The 22,165-nt window shown below is 41.0% G+C and overlaps 1 protein-coding gene across 5 annotated transcripts in view; it reads left to right on the top strand.

The window, feature by feature from the left end:
* sorcs2 (sortilin-related VPS10 domain containing receptor 2) overlaps window positions 1–22,165 on the top strand; it is a 323,412-nt gene that overhangs the window by 76,965 nt on the left and 224,282 nt on the right. For all 5 annotated transcript variants that reach the window (XM_034105584.1, XM_034105583.1, XM_034105582.1 and 2 more), the window contains exon 2: window positions 2,402–2,469. In XM_034105584.1, the coding sequence (XP_033961475.1) occupies window positions 2,402–2,469 (68 nt within the window). The remainder of the gene's footprint in view (window positions 1–2,401; window positions 2,470–22,165) is intronic.

The raw sequence follows: 22,165 nt of genomic DNA, 5'->3' as shown, positions 1-22,165 counted from the left end.
CTGCATCTTGTGCTACAGTGGCCTCACCATGATAGGCGAGGGCGATCTGAAAGTCTTGGGCACAACCTTATACTAAGTTTTATAACACTAACTGTTCTGACAATAGATAGCTTTTTTTGTCTGAGTAAGACAGCATAATTTACATCCCATTGGGTAAAGACACCAAGCAGATATTTGGCTCCTGAACTTCTCAGCTGCCTTGTATTTTCATCCAAACTCTAACAATTTCAAGCATACTAAAAATGTAAGGTTTCGTGAGGCTTAAAATAATCATGTGCTATCACAACAGAGTACATGGTGATACAGGCTTTCTACTTAAGGATGTATCATGAGTGTCCCTACAGACAGGGTTTGCATCTTAACTCCCTGGGAGCAGAAGCTTCAACATGGCCTGCTGCTGGCCTCTGGGCAGGATCCCTCAGGTCAATCAACTTCCTGAAGGCAGGCCTGGGTTTTCCTCTTGTTCCACTACCTAGGACGGCAAGCCACCCTGTCAATCACATCTCTAGGTCCCACTGTGCTGCCGGAACCACTGGCACTCTTGCCATGGCAACGCAAATCCCAGCAGACCTAGCTGTCAAGAACAAGAGTTTTCAGATATATGAAAGACAACGGTCTATGATCCAGTGTTCACACATGGGGTTTGTGCTCTGGACCAAGATGTCTTGGTCACGTGAATAATGTATGCCTATAGTTATTTATTACATTTTCTAGGGAAATGTTGTAATGGTATTGTCTGTATCATCACACAACGATTAACTATGAAAGAAAGATTTCATAATCAAATCCCCCCCAAGAAAAAATGTGTTCTAAATTCTAAAATTAAGCTGGCACAAAGGAAGCTAAGAACAGCAGGAAAAGCTCTGTGTGAGCTATGTCTTGAATCAAAGTGGCAAACAAGGACATTATTTGTTCAGGATAATAGTTTCTCAAAGCACCCTCAGACCATACTCAGCATAAGAATCAGCAGCGGTGAGATGGAGTTCCCCATGGTTGACTTTGCTTAAAATATACATTTAGAGAAGAGATTAGATACACTCTTGGCCAAACAGTGGAAGCATGATGCGGCTCTATTGGCTGACCAATAGCCTCGACACCCTGTTGGGACCTCAAATGGTCCATTACAAGTTTCACAAAGTAGACCCTGTCCATTTCAAAATCAATTGCATTTCATATATTGGAGATTGTGTTTGCTTGTGGGCCTGAGCACCTAGAGCTCAGATTCTCTGCACAGACAAACATCCTAAACAAAGATTCTCATTGATAAAGTAAGGGGTGGGAATTAATAAGCATTTGCTTCCTCCTACTCCCTTTCGGACACATATGATTTTTTAAATTATTATTATTAATATGAAGACTTTTTGTATCATGAATGTGGATAAATACTGTATTTTAACAATACGATATTTTGTACGGAGCCCTGGAGGGTTCATAGAGAGAAAAATAAATAAAACGTGGCCACGTTTTACTTTCTCGTTCGCACGAGATACCTTCTCGTGCGAACGCTTTAGTAACTCGTACTAGTTACTAAAGCGTGCGCACGAGTTACTAAAGCGTGCGCACGAGTTACTAAAGCGTGCGCACGAGTTAATAAAGCGTGGCCTCGTTTTGTGTGTGTGTGTGCGTGTGTGTGGGCATTTGTTATGATAGTATCGTTCGTTCCGGTGCACTCCGGCAGGACTAGAGCACATCGAGATTAAGATTAAACGAATTTCTTTCACTTGGGAATACACATATAACTATGGAAAACCAGATTTGTGCACACTTTATTAACTCGTGCCCACGCTTTATTAACTCGTGCGAACGAGAAAGTAAAACGTGGCCACGTTTTATTTATTTTTCTCTCAATGAACCCTCCAGGGCTCCGTACATTTGTTATTTTTTATTTGTTATTTTTTTAATCTGTTCGAAATAAAGATTGAAATGAAAAAATGAAATGAAAGTACAATCTAAATTGTTGTTGTTATCACAGCTTTTTCTGTCAAGCTTAAAGTGTAAACAAAAAACAACAAAAAACAACTGTCAGTCTTCCCAGGCCCAACTCTCGTCCTGACGAGAAAAACAGAGAAAGGCGTAATACAATTAAATAACAATTAAATAAAAGCAAGACCCCCACCACTATGTAAACTCATTGAGTGTTCATCAATCTTTAACTATTTGGGACTACTAAGAAAATAAAACAAGATCAAAGATGTAGCTTTAGGCAAGCAAAGCCTTTAGGTATTTATAGTAGCATCAAGACTCATTGAGTAATATTTGTTCTCTGTTTTTATTGTCCCACACAAACCGTGTTCACTTTAATTCCAACATTTGTAGGCTCAAATGAAATGAAAACCACTGCAATTTCTGCTATTTTTCTTCAGCATAATCCTAATGGTCTTCTCTCCACCTTGTCTTGCAGGTCATCCTGATCCTGACCAAGTACTACCATGCTGACTCCACCAAGGTGCTGGAGAGCTCACTCTGGAGGTAGGCCAAACGCTTACACCGTGTTTGCTGTTGCCGGATGTCTTAATGTCATGTCTAACCTCATACCTTTCATCAGCAAGCCGCTTCCCTTTAACAGCGAGGTCAGTGTAGGTCTCGGTTATCTCTCTGCTGCGCTTCCTCAAGGAGACAAGATTGATATAGAGCGCTATGGCGGACAAAACATCAGCAGGCAGCTAGGAGTTAAGTGGGGGACCGGAGAGTGACGCTGTGAGGCCAGAGCAGGCATCTGTTCGGGCAGATAGCGTATCAGCGTGGCACAGGGCAGGATGGCGGGCAACGGCAGTGCCATCAAAAGGGGTCATGTCTGGCTGGCAGAGCCGCGTCTGTTTAGCAAAGCTGCCTTTCAGCGAAACACTTCACACTTCCCCCGCTTTGAGCTGCGAAAAAAGCCAAGCATTCATTCCGCTCCATTTCACAAAAAGTGTATCTTGTGCTCATATTCTTATGGAATATTAATTTCCTCTTTGTTCTACACTCCCTACCAGCTCCTGGGATACTGCTCTGTAACTGAGCTTGACCTCCTGAACAAGGGTTTAGAGTAGACTCAATTATATTCAAATATCCTTATGAAAATGTAGAATATAGACAACACAGGGCTCATAAAACTGGCCAAATGTAGCCATCTAGAGGGCATTCGCACATAGCTAAATGTGTCTGGTGGTGGGACTTAATTCATGCCGTTCACCTCACTGAGGGCTCCATGACTTCAAAGCTTCAGCCGCTCATTAGCTCTGACTGCCTGTCTCCCTGTAGGACAGATATGAATAATGTACGTATTGTTCTCCTTCGCCTGTTGATGTTTTAATTGTTGCAGTGTATGAATAATGCTAGAGTTTGAGAATGAAAAAAACAACACAGCAACGGTTGAATTTAATCTGAGTTGAACTTAAATTGGCAGAGACTAAAAAAGCTATTTGGCTGCTGGCTGGCATCATTGTCCGAAAAAATGGAATTAGCATGAAATTAGCATGTTTCAAAGAGGACCTCCGACCACATTTTGGTGGGTATTTTGTGTGGGGTGTACCTCAGTTACTTGTAGCTGTCAGCTTGGCGTGGTGTGTGGACAGCCACAATCCACTGGCATAGGCTTTGAAGTCTCAGGGCTGTAGGATCAAACAAGGAAGATGGGGGAAGATGAATAGGTTTACTGTCTTGACCTGTCAACTTGCCAGGTCTCACACAGGGGGAAACTTAACAGCACTGAAAGGGGAAAAGTTTTTCAGGGCAGCTGAGTTAATGAACTGAGGACCTTTTAGATCAGTGGTGTTCCATAGAGGCTTGTCTTGTGCCAATAAACAAAACACACAATCTTCACAGTTGAGAAACTATAACTGTTTGTGAGGGTCTAAGGACAGAGGGTGTCGTATTGTCATACTGATATTCTGTACAAACTGTGAAGACCACTGAGACAAATGTAACATTTGTGATATTGGGCTATATAAATAAACATTGATTGATTAATTGATTGATTGTGGCTTAAGTGTATTGAAGCTTTTTATCTGGACAACATCTGAGTGGACAGCCATTGAACACCAATATGTCAGTGACTTGATGACAACTTATTAAAATCTCTTTATTGATGAGAGTCGTCGATGTAGTTTAAAGCGTGACATTGCCATTGCGGTATAACATTTAAGAAAGGAGGTGAGACTTAATGTTGGGATGTAAATATCTTTATAGGTAGATAAAAAGTATTGCCAATATACTGACAAATTGCCAATTTTGGAAAGGAGGTAAAACTGCTTGTTAAAAAAACCTGCATTGAAGGTCAAAGTCAGGATGTGTTTGTCGCTGTGCTGTTGAGAGATTTGTGTTCCAAGCGGTTCCAAGGCTTTTATTCAGTTTAAATTCACTGCCCGTTATTCTTTCTCATTGCTGCCTGTTACTCCCTTGGTCTGTCCTTCCTTTTGTTATAGCTGGCCCACGGTGTCGAACTGTAAACCCAAGTGAATATGTCAAACGAGGATGAAATCACCTTGAACATTAAGTGTTTACAGCATCTATGAGACCATTGATAACTTCTATCATAGAATATTTTTGAAAGGACTTTGTGCTATGGCATACAACAGCAGGAACTCACAATAAAGCAAATAATCTGTCCCTCTGTTGGTCTGTTTTGGCAGGCGTGATGCTGTGGACCCAGGTATGTTCAATATGAATAACTAGGGATGTCCCGATCCGATCACGTGATTTTCAAAAGATCGGAATCGCGAGAAAAAAATCGGGGATCGGGAATCTTTTTTTTTTTTTTATAAAATATTTGTATTATTTTTTTTTAATGTTACAAAACAAAAATGACCATGTTCACGTCTTAAAGTCATCCTGAGGCCTTAGTTTTGGTTTAAAATTACACAACATCATGTATGTGTTGCTTTCTTTGGGCTTGTTTTCAGACCTGGTTGCTTATTTCTCTGAAATCTGGCAACAGAGTGGGCGCAGTGTCTAATAGTAGCAATAAGCTAACGAGAGGCTACGTTCAGCTGGTGAGTCGGGACAGAGAAAATGTCAGGAGTTTGGAAGTATTATAAAATTGAAAGCGAAGGCAGTGTAACAGCCAGATGCAATGTTTGCAAGGCAGAGGTTCCGCGTGGTGGAAAGAACAGAGCTACGTTCAACACGACCAGAGTTGGGTGTAACGCGTTACAAAGTAACGCGTTACTGTAATAATATTACTTTGTCGGTAACGGAGTAGTGTAACGCGCTACTTTTATAATCCAGTAATCACACTACAGTTACTAACATTGCCCCGACACGCGTTACTTCGTTACTTTCTAAAATCAGTCATAATCAAACCTCAACAAACACCTGCAAAGAACACATGCTAGGTGAAGCTAACGCACATAGCTGTTGTTTATTTATATCACACACACGTAGTTCTTCTTCTCTGTTTTCCGGTTGTTGCTTGTTTTGAATGACGAATACACACTACCGCTGCCTGCTGGTAAGGAGAGTTATTGCCACTCACGCATGCGCAGTTCGTACGTGCTCGGCTGAAGTCTGGCTCCAGTGCAACACATGGCCAACACGCAGGAGAACACGCTGACGCAACAGCGTGAGCAGAGATAGACTGCGCAAAATATACAGATAGCAGGAGACAGAGGACAGCCACGGTCAGATAGCAGGAGACGGAGGACAGCCACGGTCAGATAGCAGGAGACAGAGGACAGCCATGGTCAGATAGGAAAACATTCAGGAGCTATCTGGATCAGTCTTATGCGACAATGGAAACTGAACTAAAGAGAACATTTGAAACTTTAGCAGTCTGCGTGATCTGCCTGTAGGGAGGGGCGGGCCGGCCCTGCGAGTAAAGTAACGAGTAAAGTAACGAGTAAAGTAACGAATTACTTTATGTAGATAGTAACGAAGTAGTGTAATATATTACTTTTTTTTAAAGTAATATGTAATATATTACTTTTTTTTAGTAACGACCCCATCTCTGAACACGACCAATCTAATACGCTACCTGAGAAACAAACGCCAACAACAACACGGCGAGTACAAAGCGGCCACTCAGGTAACTGCACTGAAACAACCAACACTTTCAGAGACTTTTAAAAGGAAAGAGAAACTGCCCCAGAACAGTGAAAAGGCCAAACAAATAACAGCCAAGATAGCTGAATTCATCGCCTTTTTTTTCTCTTAATGCATTGCATAAAGATCGGATCGGGAAAAATCGGTATCGGCAGATTGTCAAAATCAAATGATCGGAATCGGATCGGGAGCAAAAAAAGGTGATCGGGACATCCCTATGAATAACCTTTGTATACAAAAGCAGTAACAGGGGTGGGCTCTGGAGTCTTATCCACTTCCCTGGAGTCAACAAAGAAGTTCAGACTAAGTCAACTGTAGTGTTTCTCCCCTGTTGAGTAAAATGTTTCCCTTGGTGTAGGACTTGATACTAACTTAAAAAAGGAATAACATTGCCACCAGCAAAATACCTGCGGTAAAAAAAAAGATAAACCCCATAACCGCGTTGCATAGCAATCGGCTTGGAAATGAATTTTTTTTCCTGTAATGTTTATGTATAAAATACATGAAAACGTGGATTTTGCATCATCGGTGACCTTTAAGGAAGTAGTAAGGTGACGTAGTGTGTGAAGTTATTAGTACATTTTCAACGAATCGCCAAACAGCAATATCAAAGGTCTTCTTAAACCAGATAATATATTACATAAATTGATTCCGGAAAAAGAAAATAATGTATTGGAGCAAGCAATTATCTTATATAATAAAACAATTGAAATTGGAATTGTATGGGCTCAATTCCAGACAATTTGGATATTGGTTTACATATTTGTCTTATCCCCGAAACATGTTGGTTATTGGTTGGGTCTACAAAATGGACTTTCAAAAACAAATATTGTTACATTTTGAGAATTAATACCCCTACTTTTGTTTATGAAAATATAACGCCAAGAAACCATTCAGTATGTGATGCTTTGAGTCCCGCAGTAATCGCACACCAACATTTACAGGGTGTTGGTGTGATAGTCCAAGCGTATTTATAATTTATGCTTTCTTCACACATCTTTTGAAGATGCGAGGGGAGGGTTTTACTGCTCCATTATGGATGAAAAGATCGTCTGACAGGTAGCATTCAACCACAACAAACGTGCAATGGTTGACAATTTGCTATGGATTTTATGTCTAGTATTTATTATAGGAGTGTAATTAATGGACGTGTTTGTACAGTTACGTGAGCATGTTTGTGTTGAACAGTAGGGGGCATCACACTTCATACAGACACATCAGTCCTTCTACATCCTCATCTCATACTTATCTCTCTACTCTCCATTTAACTCAATTCAATCCTCACCTATATGCTTCATGTTTTAAGCATTTGACTGATAACTATAAGTGAGTGAGATAAAATGTTGTCATATGTTTTCCAAATAACAAGATGAAAAATGTAGTCTAATGTAAAAAAAAACTGTGAGGAAAGTCATTGAATACGAATAACGGGACCCACATTATTTTTTTTTGTGACCAACTTTTTATTGTTGTTTTTTGTTTTTTTTGCCCTCACAAAAGGGACTTATACAGATACAAATTATATAGACAATACAAAAAGAAAAAAAAAAGAAAGAAAAAAAATAAATATATATATATAGGGAATCCCTTTCCCATGCCACGAACGTTCTTACTGCATTACATTCATAAACCATGTGTACATATGTGCCAATAGTCTTTTGGTTACAGAGAAGGCATATGGGGCTTGGAATCATCCTTAATTGACAGCATGTTCTGGTTGACAGGAAATATCTGTGTATCATTTTATACTGTATCAATTGGTGATTGTGGTCATTCGATGTTAAGGAGATATTATTCCATATTCTCTTCCAATCAATAGTCGGCGTATCATTTTTTAGATCTGCGTTCCATACTGCAGAGATGCCAATATATCCGGTTTATTTATCTTGCAATTTTTTATATATTTATATGAAGTAGTGCCGCTCACACTGTTTGGACTTAATATAACCTTAACTAATTGATGTGTTGGCAGAGGTTGATTCCAAGGAACTCCATATGTGTGCATGGCAGTACGTAGTTGTACATGGAAAAAGAAGGAAGAGCCAGGCACATTATACGTATCTTTCAATTCTTGGAAGGACATCAAGCCGTTGTCGTTGGTTATGTCGGAAAGATAATGTATTCCTCGAGTCTGCCATTGTGGGAATTGGATTGCTTTTTTTCCAATACGTAACAAGTTATGAAAAATTGGTATGTTACTATGCCAATCTACAGACCAATTGCACAATTTCTCTACATGTTTCCACACTTTCATGGCTTGGCCAATAATTGGTCCAAATGTTTGCATACAGTCATATGGCGACATGGCAGAAAATAAGACATCACCAAGTTTAAGGGGATAGACTATACTTCTTTCAATTTTAATCCAAGGTACATTGGTGCTTTCATCAATCCAGTTTTTCAAGGCTCGAAGCGTGAAGGAATAATAATAGATCTCGAGATTGGGAACATTAAGGCCTCCACTGTTTTTGTCATATTGTAGAACTTTGTATCTGATTCTTGGGTATTGGTTTTTCCAAATATATTTTGAAATCCTATTCTGAAGTTTGTCCCAAAAACCGTCTGGTGGAGATAAAGGTAACAAACTAGCTAAGAAATGTACTCTTGGTAGAACATTCATCTTTATGATTGAAATTCGTCCTGCTAAAGAAATTGTTATATTAATCCACTTTTTTAGGTGATCTTTAATTGTTGTATAGATTATTTTGTAGTTCTTTGCTACTATTGTGTCTAATGAGGCATATATATCAATTCCCAAATACTTAAAGTGTTGGACGATCTGCAATTCTGTATTTAGGTTTAGTTCAACCATGGCACTATAGAGGGGTAAAATACATGATTTATTGAAATTGATCTTGTAACCAGATATTGAACTAAATTGGGTACAAATATTTAACAGCTTAGGAAGTGTAGTTGGTACCTCGTCCAAGTACAGTAGTAGATCATCCGCATATAACGAAATGTTGTGGTCTGTGTCTTTTACAACTATCTGTTTTACTTCTTTGGATAGTCTTATTTTCCGTGCAAGCGGTTCTAGAGAAATTGCAAACAGAAGCGTGGAGACAGGGCAGCCTTGCCGTGTGCCACGTAGAATTGGAAATCTAGGTGTCCACTGATTGCCTGTCAGAACCATAGCACTTGGATTATTATATAGGATCTTCACCATAATCATACATTTTGTCCCAAAACCCATTATTTGCATTGTATGCCACAAAATGGCCATTCTAGCCTATCAAAAGCTTTTTCAGCATCAACTGATAATACGGCGCAAGGCGATGTTATGTCTGCTGCAAAATGAATAACATGCAGTAGTCTCCTGATATTGTCTGATGAGAATCGGTTTTTCATAAACCCACATTATTATAATATTTATCAGAAAATCAGAAATCTGAATCCGAAACAGGTTTATTGCCAAGTAGGTTAACACATACGATGAATTGTACTTGGGTTTATGGTACATACATAAACATACATACAAATAAAACAAAGATTAGGATTAAAAGTAGCTAGATATAATCTGAGTTGAACCTAAATTGACCTAGAAGTAATCCCATCATGGTTGTAGAATACAAATCAGTTCAGAGGAGTACTGAGTAATTTGTAGTGAAAGGGTTATTAGTAGTTTATCACTGTTTGGGCATATTGGCAGCAGAGTAGCAAAAACATCTATATCCTAGATACAAATTCCCACTTTGAAGCCTCCTTCAGTTTTCAGTTTGTTTCAGACTTGACACACACACACAAAATGATTCCTCTAATACAAGTGTGTTGACGATTAGCCCTCCCTTGGGTTCGGATCACATTTCCCCAAACTAAAGCAGAATCATGCACTTAATGAAGACAGCATGTCTCATTTCCCCTCATTCTCTCCTCATTTGTCTCGCTCTCTCACGTTGTTTCTGTCCTTCTTTGTCTCTATCTCTTCAATCTCACAGTGGATCTCTCGTGGTCCAGATGGTCCGGGGTGTAAATACTTAATCGAGCTGAGAACATCCCCGCACCCCCCACCTCCACCACTTCATTACTTCCCTCCCCCATGCATATTTTACAACCTGGAGAGAGAGAGTGGTTTGATATAGAACCGGAAGACAGAGAAAAAAATATCACGAAAGTATTTCAAAGACTGTATCGACATTTTAGAGACATTATATTTAAATGTTGAAACCTCAAAAAAGTGAGGCGAAAACTGAAAGATCTGGTTTTTCAGTTTTCCAAAACACAGGTATGGAGTGAATAAATGAATAAGCTGCTTTAGTGATTACACATGTATTATGTTTGGGTGGAGCTGAAGTCTGGTCGTGTCTCCTTTCCCGCACTTTCCTCTTTTTAAATTATACGAACACGAAAAATGAGAAGAGACGCAGCCTGCTTTCTAAGCGACGGCTTCTCTAACAAATGGTTATTAATGGTTATGGTTATTTCCCCCACTTAATTAAAACACATTTCTCACTTATTTCTCAGTAAGTCATTTAGTCCAGACTGTATTTGTGTAACTGTAAACTCACAAGTGAAGTATGAGTTAGTGCCTTTCCGGTTTTTTACGTTACCTTTCTACGATACCAAAGGTTCTTTTAGCGCTTAGCTGGATGGGTGAGCGGCATAGCATTTTGATGGTTCATTAGTCTTTGTGTAAGCTATTAAAGTCATGGTGACTCCTACACACTGAACCAAGACAAGCATTCAAACATAGATGTGTTGTTTTTGAAGGCAGGATAGGGATACACATGTTAAACGCCAAATACATACAATGCAATTGCCAATATTAATCTCCTAGGTGATGGAAGAGGATATGAAATGAAATGTGGGCACAATGCACCGACTGCAGTATAGAAGTGTTGGATGTTGAGCGCATGCGCTTTTTTGGAATCGTCTCTGTGAATTGGAGTCAGATCATTTTCACACCGCAGCTGAACATAACCATGTGCCTGGCCATATGGAATATGTTTCCAATTTCCTCCAACATTCTTCCTGCAAAGAGGAACACAGGTACACAACGGCACACAGCTGGAAGACACAGAGAGAAAGAAAAGGCTCCTCTGGATTTGCTTCTGACTAAACTGTGAAAGTGAACCCACAGGAAATGATTCTTGGCAGAGTTCCGTCCACTATAGGCTGTCCCACTATCTTCCTGCGTGTCTCTTGCGCACGCACGCACGCACGCGCGCACACACACACACACACACACACACACACACACACACACACACACACACACACACACACACACACACACACACACACACACACACACACACACACACACACACACACACACACACACACACACACACACACACACACACACACACACACACACACACACACACACACACACACACACACACACACACACACACACACACACACACACACACACACACACACACACACACACACACACACACACACACACACACACACACACACACACACACACACACACACACACACACACACACACACACACACACACACACACACACACACACACACACACACACACACACACACACACACACACACACACACACACACACACACACACACGTCCACTTTCCGCTTTTTAATCTTTATCCAATTTCATGCATGGCCTTGATGCATGATTTCAAAAGGAAGCTGTGATTTCCGGAACATCTACTCAAGAAACAAGGCTCATAATTAGTGCTTAGGTCCATATTGTTTGGTGTATGTAGTTTTATTCTGATTTACAGATCCCCAATCTGAGACAAAATGAGTTGACTTAGTAATATTTGTGTAAGTGTAAGCCATGAACTCACTGACATTAATGTTAAGTGTTACCAATTCACTGGAACACAAAAGTAGGGCCTATGACACAACTCGATAGAATGAAAGACTTCCTGTACTTTGTTTCATTCCTTCCACTTAAATAATACAAGCAACAACTGTTTCCTTTAATTAAATAGGAAATCTTGGTATTCCAGTTAAAGAAAAGCACATGGAAGCATGCCGTTTCAGTGAAGCCAAACTTTCCTGGCATCAGATGTGAAAAAGCCTGTTTTGCAAAGTTAACGGCTGCATGAGAAGTTGAAGTTGGAAATACACACAAGTTGAAACATGCGCATGCTAGTTTTCCCATGGCGGTTATCAGAAGCAACAAAGTGAAGTGCCATTACGAGACAAAACATTGTTGTTTTCTAAGGAGGCAATTATCTCATAAAGCTTACATCTTGACCATATTTGGCTCCACGTACAGCTGTGAGGCTACTTTTTCCACTTTAAACATTATTTTAAAAAAAGAATAGCATTTGGCTAACCAATGAGCAGATACACATGTGCATGAGCATGGAACTTACTCCATTCTGAAACAGACTTAAATCCCAGGCAGGACAAGGAGTAGGGTTTATAGAGAAAAGCATGTGTTAACTCAAAATATGTTACACAAATTCTTTATTTTTCTGAAACTAAGACTATATTTTGAAATGCACATTTTCAAAAGCTCCCAAACCTAACCCTGCTTTTAATAACATATATAATGTTTCTACATCCTTCTGACTACTTAGAGATGTTGACTACTTACTACTTGCCACTTTAATTAATGGCAATGATTCATAACGCTGGTTAGACATTATGTTTTTTTTTGTTCTCATATCCCTGCTATATTTAATATTCTAAACTAGTTCCGTTGAAAGCTCAGGACACTTTTGAAAATGGAGAACAAAGAACAAAGGCAGAGCAGCCACGCACAGTCACATCCCAGCCTGCCAACTCTGTATTCTAAATAGATGTGGTTATCTCCATCGATTTATCATCAGTAACACTTTAGTGGTCACAGAGAGATCTTCAGAAAGTTATGCTCTTTTATTTATGAATTCCCAATCATCAGAACAATGAGCCTCTCAATAACAAGGCACGGATTATTACCATGAAACAACGGCCATTATCGCTTTAATGATGTCGTTAAGATATGCACACTGGGTACGAGGTGAAGTTGTGGGCCAGATCATTCGGAGAACAGTTTTTGGTTTGGTTTGATTTAAAACATTTGTATTAGCTGTGTGCACAGGAACGAGGGTTAATCACCGTGTCTAAGAGTTTAAGATTCATTAAGGGGGTGATCTGAGGTGAATGGAGGCTGGTGTGAAATGGAAAAGAAAGGGGACTGTTAACATTTGTGATCCAAGCCAAGTGAGTGGACTGCATTTTATACAGCAATTTTCCAGTCACTGCTACCATCCAAAACGCAAAAAAACCTGTCGATTTATTCACAAGATGAAAATATGTAAAAATGTAAAGAAATGAAGCAGAAATGTAGTATGGGAGCAGATTCTCCTTTATCACCTGCCAGACAGCAACAGGCTTTCTCTGGATAGGGTATCATCTTGTTATCTCTTTTAGGTTCTGCACAGGCACCTTGTCGCACTGATGAATGATGCTCAAAGATGGGTACCAAGTATGTGCTGGTTTGTTAAAGTCATGTTAAAACTCCAGGTCGGACATTTTATTTAGAGAATATTTGGTATTAGATTTTCAAACCGTCAACAGAATTGTTTAGCCTGACCACCTGAGGGAGGGCTTGGTCACCACAAGTCCTGAATGAGCCGGGGACAACAGCAAATTCTGATACCTGGAAAATAGAATTGACCCTTAAGTTTCAGAAAAAGCTGTCGTAGGTCGCGATGGCTTCAAATATAATCTGACGTTGAAGGCTACATGGTTTGTTTGTAAAGAGATTATATTGGAGTACCATTCATCAGGTGACCAACACATGACATAGACATGAATGATATTGTTAATCCATGCCTGCTGGATGTGTAATTGAGCAACTGCGTGCCAACAAGTTTGCCATATGAAGTTTATATGTTAAAGTTCACAGCTTGTTCAAGAGTTGTATCAGATGTGTTATGCACGACACGGCAGAACCAGCAAGAAGGGTTGCTGTTTTTGACAAGATCTCCACATTCAAATGGCCATACAGTTTCAGGAGATGTCAGTGTTTTAGTAAAAGCCAGTTTGGGACCCAGATATCCTGCTCTAAAATAGCCAGTCTTATCTCCATGCCTGCATGCTGGGCATCTCACCGTGAAAGTGTTTCGGGGGGGGGGGGGAGAGTATCATTACATAATCCCAGCCAGCACTCTTCAGCGCCAGACAAGTGACTTTTGGCAAGACAGCGGCAGGAGCAAAAAAAAAAATGAAACTCTGCTGATGGTTCTGATCCAGAGAGCTACAGCACATGAGAGGGAAAGGGGGAGCATGTGCAAGGAAGGAGAGATGACCTACGAGTATGGCAAGGGAAGAACATTGACGTCCTATACAGGGAACGGGCCAGCAGCTGATGGGATATCCAGTGCAGGGCTGGAGGATAGAGATGTGCGAGGGTTGTTGTCCTGAGCCCATGATCACTCGGAGCTACGGCCCCAAAGAGTGAGCATCCCAGCTGGCGGCAGAATGAGCCGATAGGAGGCCAATTTCACATTTGGCCGAAGAGGAGAGAAGTGAAAGAGAGAGCAATCCGTGACAGCACATGTTGGGTGTTACTACTGTTAAAGAGCGGTGTGAGTGTTGTCAGAGTGCTGAAATGATCAGTAGGATGCTTTGTAGCGTGTGAAACACATCATGCTTCATTAAAGTAGCCGTTTTGAGAATGTGTTGTCTTGGAATGTTCTTGGGCTGGCTTTGAGATATACAGTAGCTACAGTAGCTTTGATTCTACATGGTAAGAAGATTTGACTAAGTTGTGTTTTCTAATTTGTGGACCATTGTAGTGTCATTTTTTTATGAGCTTGATTTTGGGAGATTACATTTTTTATGAATTTCTTGTTTCCTTTTGGCTGTGCATACTGTATGTGTATGCATGATAAAGCATTTGAACATGTAATAATTGTACAAAAAAGGATATAAAACCATCACATCCGGCTTACTATCTGCAATATCTGCGGCTTGGAGTGTTTCGACCTTTTATACCTTGTGAAACTTGGGATTTCTGCTGGAGGAAGGATGGGTGGGAAATTGAAGGAACAATTCCCTGACATTGGCATAGATAGAGAAATAATTATTGAAGAGTGTGGAGGAGGGACTCGCTTGGAGTGCTTTGATAGCGACAGGAGAAGGGCAGCATGATCAGAGCTCATCACCTCCTTCTGACCCCTCGGGGTGCACTTGTCACTCTCCTTGACACACACACACACACACACACACACGCACACGCACACACACACGCACGCATCTGTACAGTTGGATTTCGCTGTTGCCCGAGGCGAGAGGGTGAAAGGAACTAGGCCAGGCTCAGTCACCACTGGATATCTCAATAAAAGACATGCCCTCTTTTCAAGATGGCCACTCAGAACCTATAACTTGCCAGCACACACACACACACACACACACACACACACACACACACACACACACACACACACACACACACACACACACACACACACACACACACACACACACACACACACACACACACACACACACACACACACACACACACACACACACACACACACACACACACACACACACACCCACACACACACACACACACACACACACACACACACACACACACACACACACACACACACACACACACACACACACACACACACACACACACACACAGGTCTTGAGTTCTGGGCAGAAAGCCTAGAGGGTGGCTGACCAGAGGCTAAAATGAGCCAAACTCTGACTACACACAGTCCGCTTGCTGCTGTGCCTGTACCCTCTCAAGCAAACACCCTCACAGTGTCTGTAGTTGAAGAAGTCAGTGCGCTGCTGTCACCATGGCTACAAAGTGCAAAAAGGAATCAACACAACAACACTACACGGTTCAGGCCAGGTGGCCCCCATATATTTCAATCACCTCAACCCTGTCAGCTGTGTAAATTCAGAGTGAGAAATCAAAGTTAAATCTGACAGCAGATTTCATTATATTTGACTGCCGGACCACAGGTCGCCTCTTTGCCAAAACCATCGAGGCATCTTGTTATTGCGGCTCACGTTTATTCACTACACCCGCCAATTCCACAGCCAAATTAAACAACGACTCACACAACTTGAGAATGTGAGGCCAATCGTAGAGTTTGATAAGTTATATTAAATAACCAAGATGACTTAACACGATTATGGGCTGCAGGGAGGGAGCTTTAGCCTTGCTTAATCTAGTTGGAGCTTCTTAGCAGCTTCTCTCAGTGACACACACAGAGGAACAGTTCTTAATGGTGTTTTCATTTAAGCTGAATTTGGCTCGGTTTACATACTTACTCTGATTTATTCCTCTGGTTTCTATGCTGGTTCCTCTTGTTCTGCACCAACATATCTCAATAACTACTTTTTGTGTTGCCGCAAAGCTACTTCATGTGGGTGGAGTAATGTTGCTAAAGGTTGTCTTCAGGCAGATAGAGATACAGACGTGTGTGCTTTGCATCTGCGAAGCATGGGGTTAACACTTCATGTATACGGACAAGAGATACACATTGGAAGGAAGGTGTTTCACTACGCCGCAGTACCTTTACCTTATTCAAGCGTGGCCCAAATTGATAATTGAACACCGATGTATAAATACAGGGAAGAAAAATCTAATTACCTTGATGGATGTTAAACAGAGTGCATCAATGGTCACACGTCACTAATGAAAAGTGGAAATGTACTGTCTGATGATGATCAGACTCCACACATGACAGAAGGGTTCAGCTGCACTGACGTATGTGAGCCAGACAGTGACTCGCTGTTATTGAAAGGATATGGTTTTGTGTTGGCTGGTAAAGATTGTGTGAGGGAGAACCAAGCTTACAATTGGTTTCAGTATGCATCCTGCCCCTTGATGGCCTATGCAGGGCATTTATAGATTACAAACACTCAGAGGCAATAAGGGCAGTGCCTCTCCCCTCCCAGCATCCTTAATGCTTCATGAGGGTTAACAAGCAAAGAAAAAGACGCAGCTTGTTCACTTCAAAGTGGATGGAGGCTTCCTTGCCAGAAGCAGCTACACAGTCCATGTTGTGGATTGTAGAGGGAAGCATATATGGCTTGATTGTTGTATGTCATTGATATTTGGCTTGCTTGACTCGGGATTTCCATAGAAAGAACTCAACTGCATTGCTGAGGTGATCTGAAAAACATTATGGCCGGCCCCCGTATCATTTGGATGTCCATCTCTGAACAAGAAACCTTTGAAGGGAAACAAAAAGCCCCAAAACCCCAGACAATCAGGCAGAGATTGCATAATGCTCATTTGGCGGTCGGCTGGGACATTTGGCTTTGATTTGGCTGCTCTTAACCCGCAGAAAAAGAAAAATCAGCAAGGATTTGGTCTAATCCTCTTAGCCTGATGCTTTCTCTCCTCCTGCTGACTGGAAGACGAATGTGAGCTCAGGCATTCAGACCCCTCGACTGAGCCAAGCTCAGCTCCCCTCCGTATATTTTAATTGTGAAATGGATAGTGATGCCTGGTGACTCGTTGGCCAAAGGGCTTTTTTCCATTGGCCTGTTGGATTACAGATCCTGCCCAACAGCCAATGACAAATCATAAACTGCTTAGCTATTTCCTGCTGTCTCCTTTTCAATTTATCTTTCTTGCCATTTTTTTCTTCAAGTTTATTTAGTCAGTGTTCATCTTTTTATGTTTTTGGTAGAGTTTAAAGTGAAGGGGCTCAGGCATCAGGTGAGGGTTTGGAGTAGAGCTACTGGTGACTTCATGTGATCTGGAAGCCTCGTGGGCGCCTTCCTAGTTTAGGAGAAATCCGGAAATAGACCCAGAACATGCTGGATGGATTATCCATTTGATCTAGTTTGGGAATACGCTGGGTTCCCCCTGGGGAGATTGAAGCTGTTGCTAGGTAAAGGGATGCCTGGATACCTGATGCCTGATGCCTTGACTTTCCATGCTGCCAGTGGCATCGGAGTGTCAGAAAAAAATATAGTGACAGATAGTTTTATTTAATCAATAAGAGGCTAAAAAGCTAATTTTCAGATTTATTTTAAACTGAAAAGAGAGACTAGTTTCTTTTTAAATTGAATTCTAGTGTTGTGTGAATAATCCTGAAACGCATGCAGTTCACAGGATCATTTCTTTTCTTTTGCTTCAGCCATCGTCTAACCATAATTGCTCTTTATGTCAGTTGTTATTCTTCAACAATCCCAAGATTGAAGCGCCTGAGTCGAGTGAAATCACTTTCTGGCCCAAATGACACAAAAGAGAGATACTTATAATACACTTTGTTTGTGTTAGCGGTTGCAGCCTCTTCTTCTGAGATCATTTTAAACGCACTGCTCTACAAGGTGAGTTCAACCTAAAGTTCTATAGAGTTAGGGAAAGCATTGTCTGAGGATAGTGAAGCCAGATATCATAATAACAGCTTCACAGTTCATAATAAACAGCAAACCACACAAAGCTTTAACATTTTTGTTTTGTTTAAACTTTTAATACAATTGGTCTTTTTAATCTGCCAAATCAGGAAGCAAAAGCCTTTAAGATATTCAGAGGTTAACATACGATAACATTAAGGGTTGTCTAAAAAAATGTCCAGAAGGAAATGATGTTATAAATTATACAATTTCTTGTGCACAAGGAAGACTTTTGGTCTTGTGATGAAGCAGAAAATGTCGGGCAGTTACTGAACACCAATCACTGCAGTTGAGATCGGAAGAGGAACCAAACACGCTTTGACTCATGCAATTTCTAAAACACTTTAACCTTAACTACCCACCTCTGAACCCTTCCCCAGCCTCTGTGTCTGGCTACATGCCAGGCCAGCCCGCTGACATCCTGCCTCTCCTGCACCGCTTTATCATCCCCAGAGCCCCAGAGTGTTCACCTCTCAACGACCCCGTTCCAACACACTTCCAACTAGAACCTAATCCAATCAGACACCCCAGGCCTGTCGGCCCCCAGCCCTCTCACCTTGCACTCGGCGCAGACCCACCCAGCCTCCCTCGTGGATCTGTCAGCCGTGCGGTGAAAGGCTTATTTCAAGGCTACAAAAAAGCCTCTTCAGCCCTAACTAAGAGAGGCAGAGCAATGGAGAGGGCACTCAGACGGGGAGAGAGGCGGTCTGTGTGTGTGTGTTCATGTTTTTGTTTACTCCTAAGGTTTGGAAAAGGAAAGATATTGAACAATTCTGAACACACAGCTCGGTTGGTACGAGCATGTGTAACTCAGCGGGTTGAGCCTTGTTGTGGCGTGTGAACCAGTGCAGATATTTAGTGTGTGTCTTTGTACAGGAGGTGTGTACGCCTGCCGTGCGTGAGCTGGGGTGAGAGCACGTTGAGTTACTTTTGAATCTGCATGTGGCGGTGTTCCACAGGGAGCTGAGCAGAGTCAGAGCTTTCTGATACACAACACAAGGCAAGGTAGGCAAGGTGGCAACACAACTTCAATTGCATTTGTGGGGTTAGAATAAAGTGTTCCCCTGAAACAGAAAGAAATAGATAAATGCAGATGATTACACTGTAGGTAAATACGTAGGAATGGACACCATCAGAGTTGCTACACCGTCAACAAGTCCCAGCCTTGGTTTATTTACTACCTGTTGGTGGGCTACATAACTCCAACTATGTTGTGTTGGTCTAGTGTATATTATTAGTATATATAGCGTTTATCTTTGAACATTTCTCAGAAGCCTGCAATTGAAAAATATGGAGTGTGACTTCACAGTGCTCCACACTTTCTTCCTCCCTTTTTACATAAGGTGCGCAGTACTTTCTCCCATCAACTCTGTTGGCATTGGTTGAAATGATGAGGTGCAGAAACACTCTTCTTAGCAGCACTGGGCTGGTCTAGTCCACTCACCATCTGCTGTGACTTCTTCAAATGATGCGACACCATAATATACAGTATATGTGTTGCACTTTTGGATGATGTTTTGACTTATGGTTGAGCATCCTATGTCTGACTTTAATGCCTGAGACCAAAGTTCATACTCCATCCTCTAACAAGCTTTTTTTAAAAAAAACCTTTTCATATCAGAATCATGTTTCGTAATGTTCAAATGATTTGTTTGGAAAACATTGACAAATAATTGGTTTATGGACTGCAGTTTTGTCGCTTTAACTTTGGCATTTTGTCGTCGCAAAAGTGACTCGAGGCTGGAGCAAAGTACAACTGATCATGTGACATTTTTAGGCTAGATACAATTAAAATATAGACTTTCATGAAGTGTAAACACACTGGTGATAGGTAAGAAGTCCCACCGTAAAGCAGACACTGTTTCAGCTTCTGTATTACTATGAATTGGACTATCATTTACAAAGCGAACATTATGCCGTATTCAATAAGACTTGAAATTGAGACCACAACGGCAGTAATACATAAGTGAAAAGTAGGATAATTTTCTGTTTGACTTACATACAACCAAAGTATATTTAAAAAGAGAGAGAAAGTTATTCACACTCCAGACACTGAGGTTGCTGCTTATCTAAGCCTCGATGGGATAAAGGGCGCCTATTGGAGATGTCTTCTAAAGAAAAGAAAGAGACTGAGTGATTACATGAGAAGCAGGTCTGATCAATCTGCATAACATTTAGAATTGACTGACCCAAAGTCCAAACTGGATAAAAAGCAGAGGGCTTGAAATCTCCTCTAAATCAGTTAATGCTAATCAGATGGAACTCTACTTGAGCTTTTGATCTCAGCTTTGATTGCCGAAACAATTGGCCTTCATCTTGTGTGTGTGTGTGTGTGTGTGTGTGTGTGTGTGTGTGTGTGTGTGTGTGTGTGTGTGTGTGTGTGTGTGTGTGTGTGTGTGTGTGTGTGTGTGTGTGTGTGTGTGTGTGTGTGTGTGTGTGTGTGTGTGTGTGTGTGTGTGTGTGTAGCAGATTGATCTCAGCTCTTGGATTGCTTGTAGATGTATTCATTAATGCCGTATTATCAGTACTATTGTTCTGGCTCCTCAAACACTCAAGACCTACATTCATTCTCAAATGTGTTTGTGTTGCTGCTGTACAAACCACATCTTCCTTTAGGTATCATAACATTTCAACGTTTCTTAACATTTTACAGACCAGATTTATGAAACCCAGAAGTCTAGAAAGTAAGTAGGCGATGGAAAATCAATAGTGGCACATACAGGTACAGGTAGCTCGCAATTAATTTGACTGACGGTGTTTAACATGTATTAAAGTAGACAGTTGCACGTTTAATGGGAGTTGGACAACTTTAAGCCCTTGTCAGATTGGAGAGAGTTGTTTGAGAGCTGAAAGTATCGTCCTATCATACAATGGGCACTCTTACATGACTGGGTCGGATCAGACGTTAACTCAAATCACTTTGTATCTTTTGAGGTGTCTAAGCTAATGGAGCAATTCAGTTCTGCTGGACTCCTTGTCAGTAAGAAGTGAATAACACTTGAGGAGTTCACTTAGTAGCCATTTCTGACACCTCACTCCTACTGAACCTGGATGAAGCTAATTATGTTGCAAGGATTCACATATAGGTGGACAAGAATGAACCTAAACCAATTTAAAGAGCTTACGAAATGAAGGACAATACTGTTCTTATTACGATAATATATATACTATTATTAATGGGAAATCATGTCATTCATGACAATATGCCCGCAGTATTTATAAATCGTGGTTTATTACAACTTTCCATGCTCACTTCCGATGTTACACGACCGCTCCGAACAAAACAGCTTTCGCCGGTTAGTGACGTCACGCACGTCACGAGTAGAACACCTGTTGAATAATACACTACCTCTGTGGCTGATGTCGGACTCTGGAGACAGAATCGAGTGACAGACAAGACTCATTTGGCGGAGATCCGATGCGGCAACAGAACACAGACTGGTTTACATTTGACTTTAATTCATAGAGATTCTCAAAAAATAGTAAATAAATAATAATGACTGCTGAAATAACCAGTTTAGATACATGTAGCTGGTCAGGCTGTTGTAAATTGACCAGCCAGTATATATTAGGCTGGAATGGTTGGCTGGAGAGGGGTTTTGGACACTTCAGCTGGCCAGGATGGCTGGTTTATCCATCTATCACCAGCTTATGTTTAATAATAGTATTGAATATACCCTGCTGGGAGCTTACCAGGATTCCAGGTGACCAGCATACATTAAATACTGGTATGATTATTTAAACAAGAGAACATAAATATATTACAAAGATTCATTGTGTCATGTATTCTGGTATCTACAAAATAAAGACATTGTATAGTGTTCATAACAGC

Source organism: Pseudochaenichthys georgianus, chromosome 18 (genome assembly GCF_902827115.2).
Source record: "Pseudochaenichthys georgianus chromosome 18, fPseGeo1.2, whole genome shotgun sequence".
NCBI classification, from domain to species: domain Eukaryota; kingdom Metazoa; phylum Chordata; class Actinopteri; order Perciformes; family Channichthyidae; genus Pseudochaenichthys; species Pseudochaenichthys georgianus.
The sequence above is the reverse complement of the archived record's forward strand: the minus strand, read 5'-3'. Positions and strand labels throughout refer to the sequence as shown.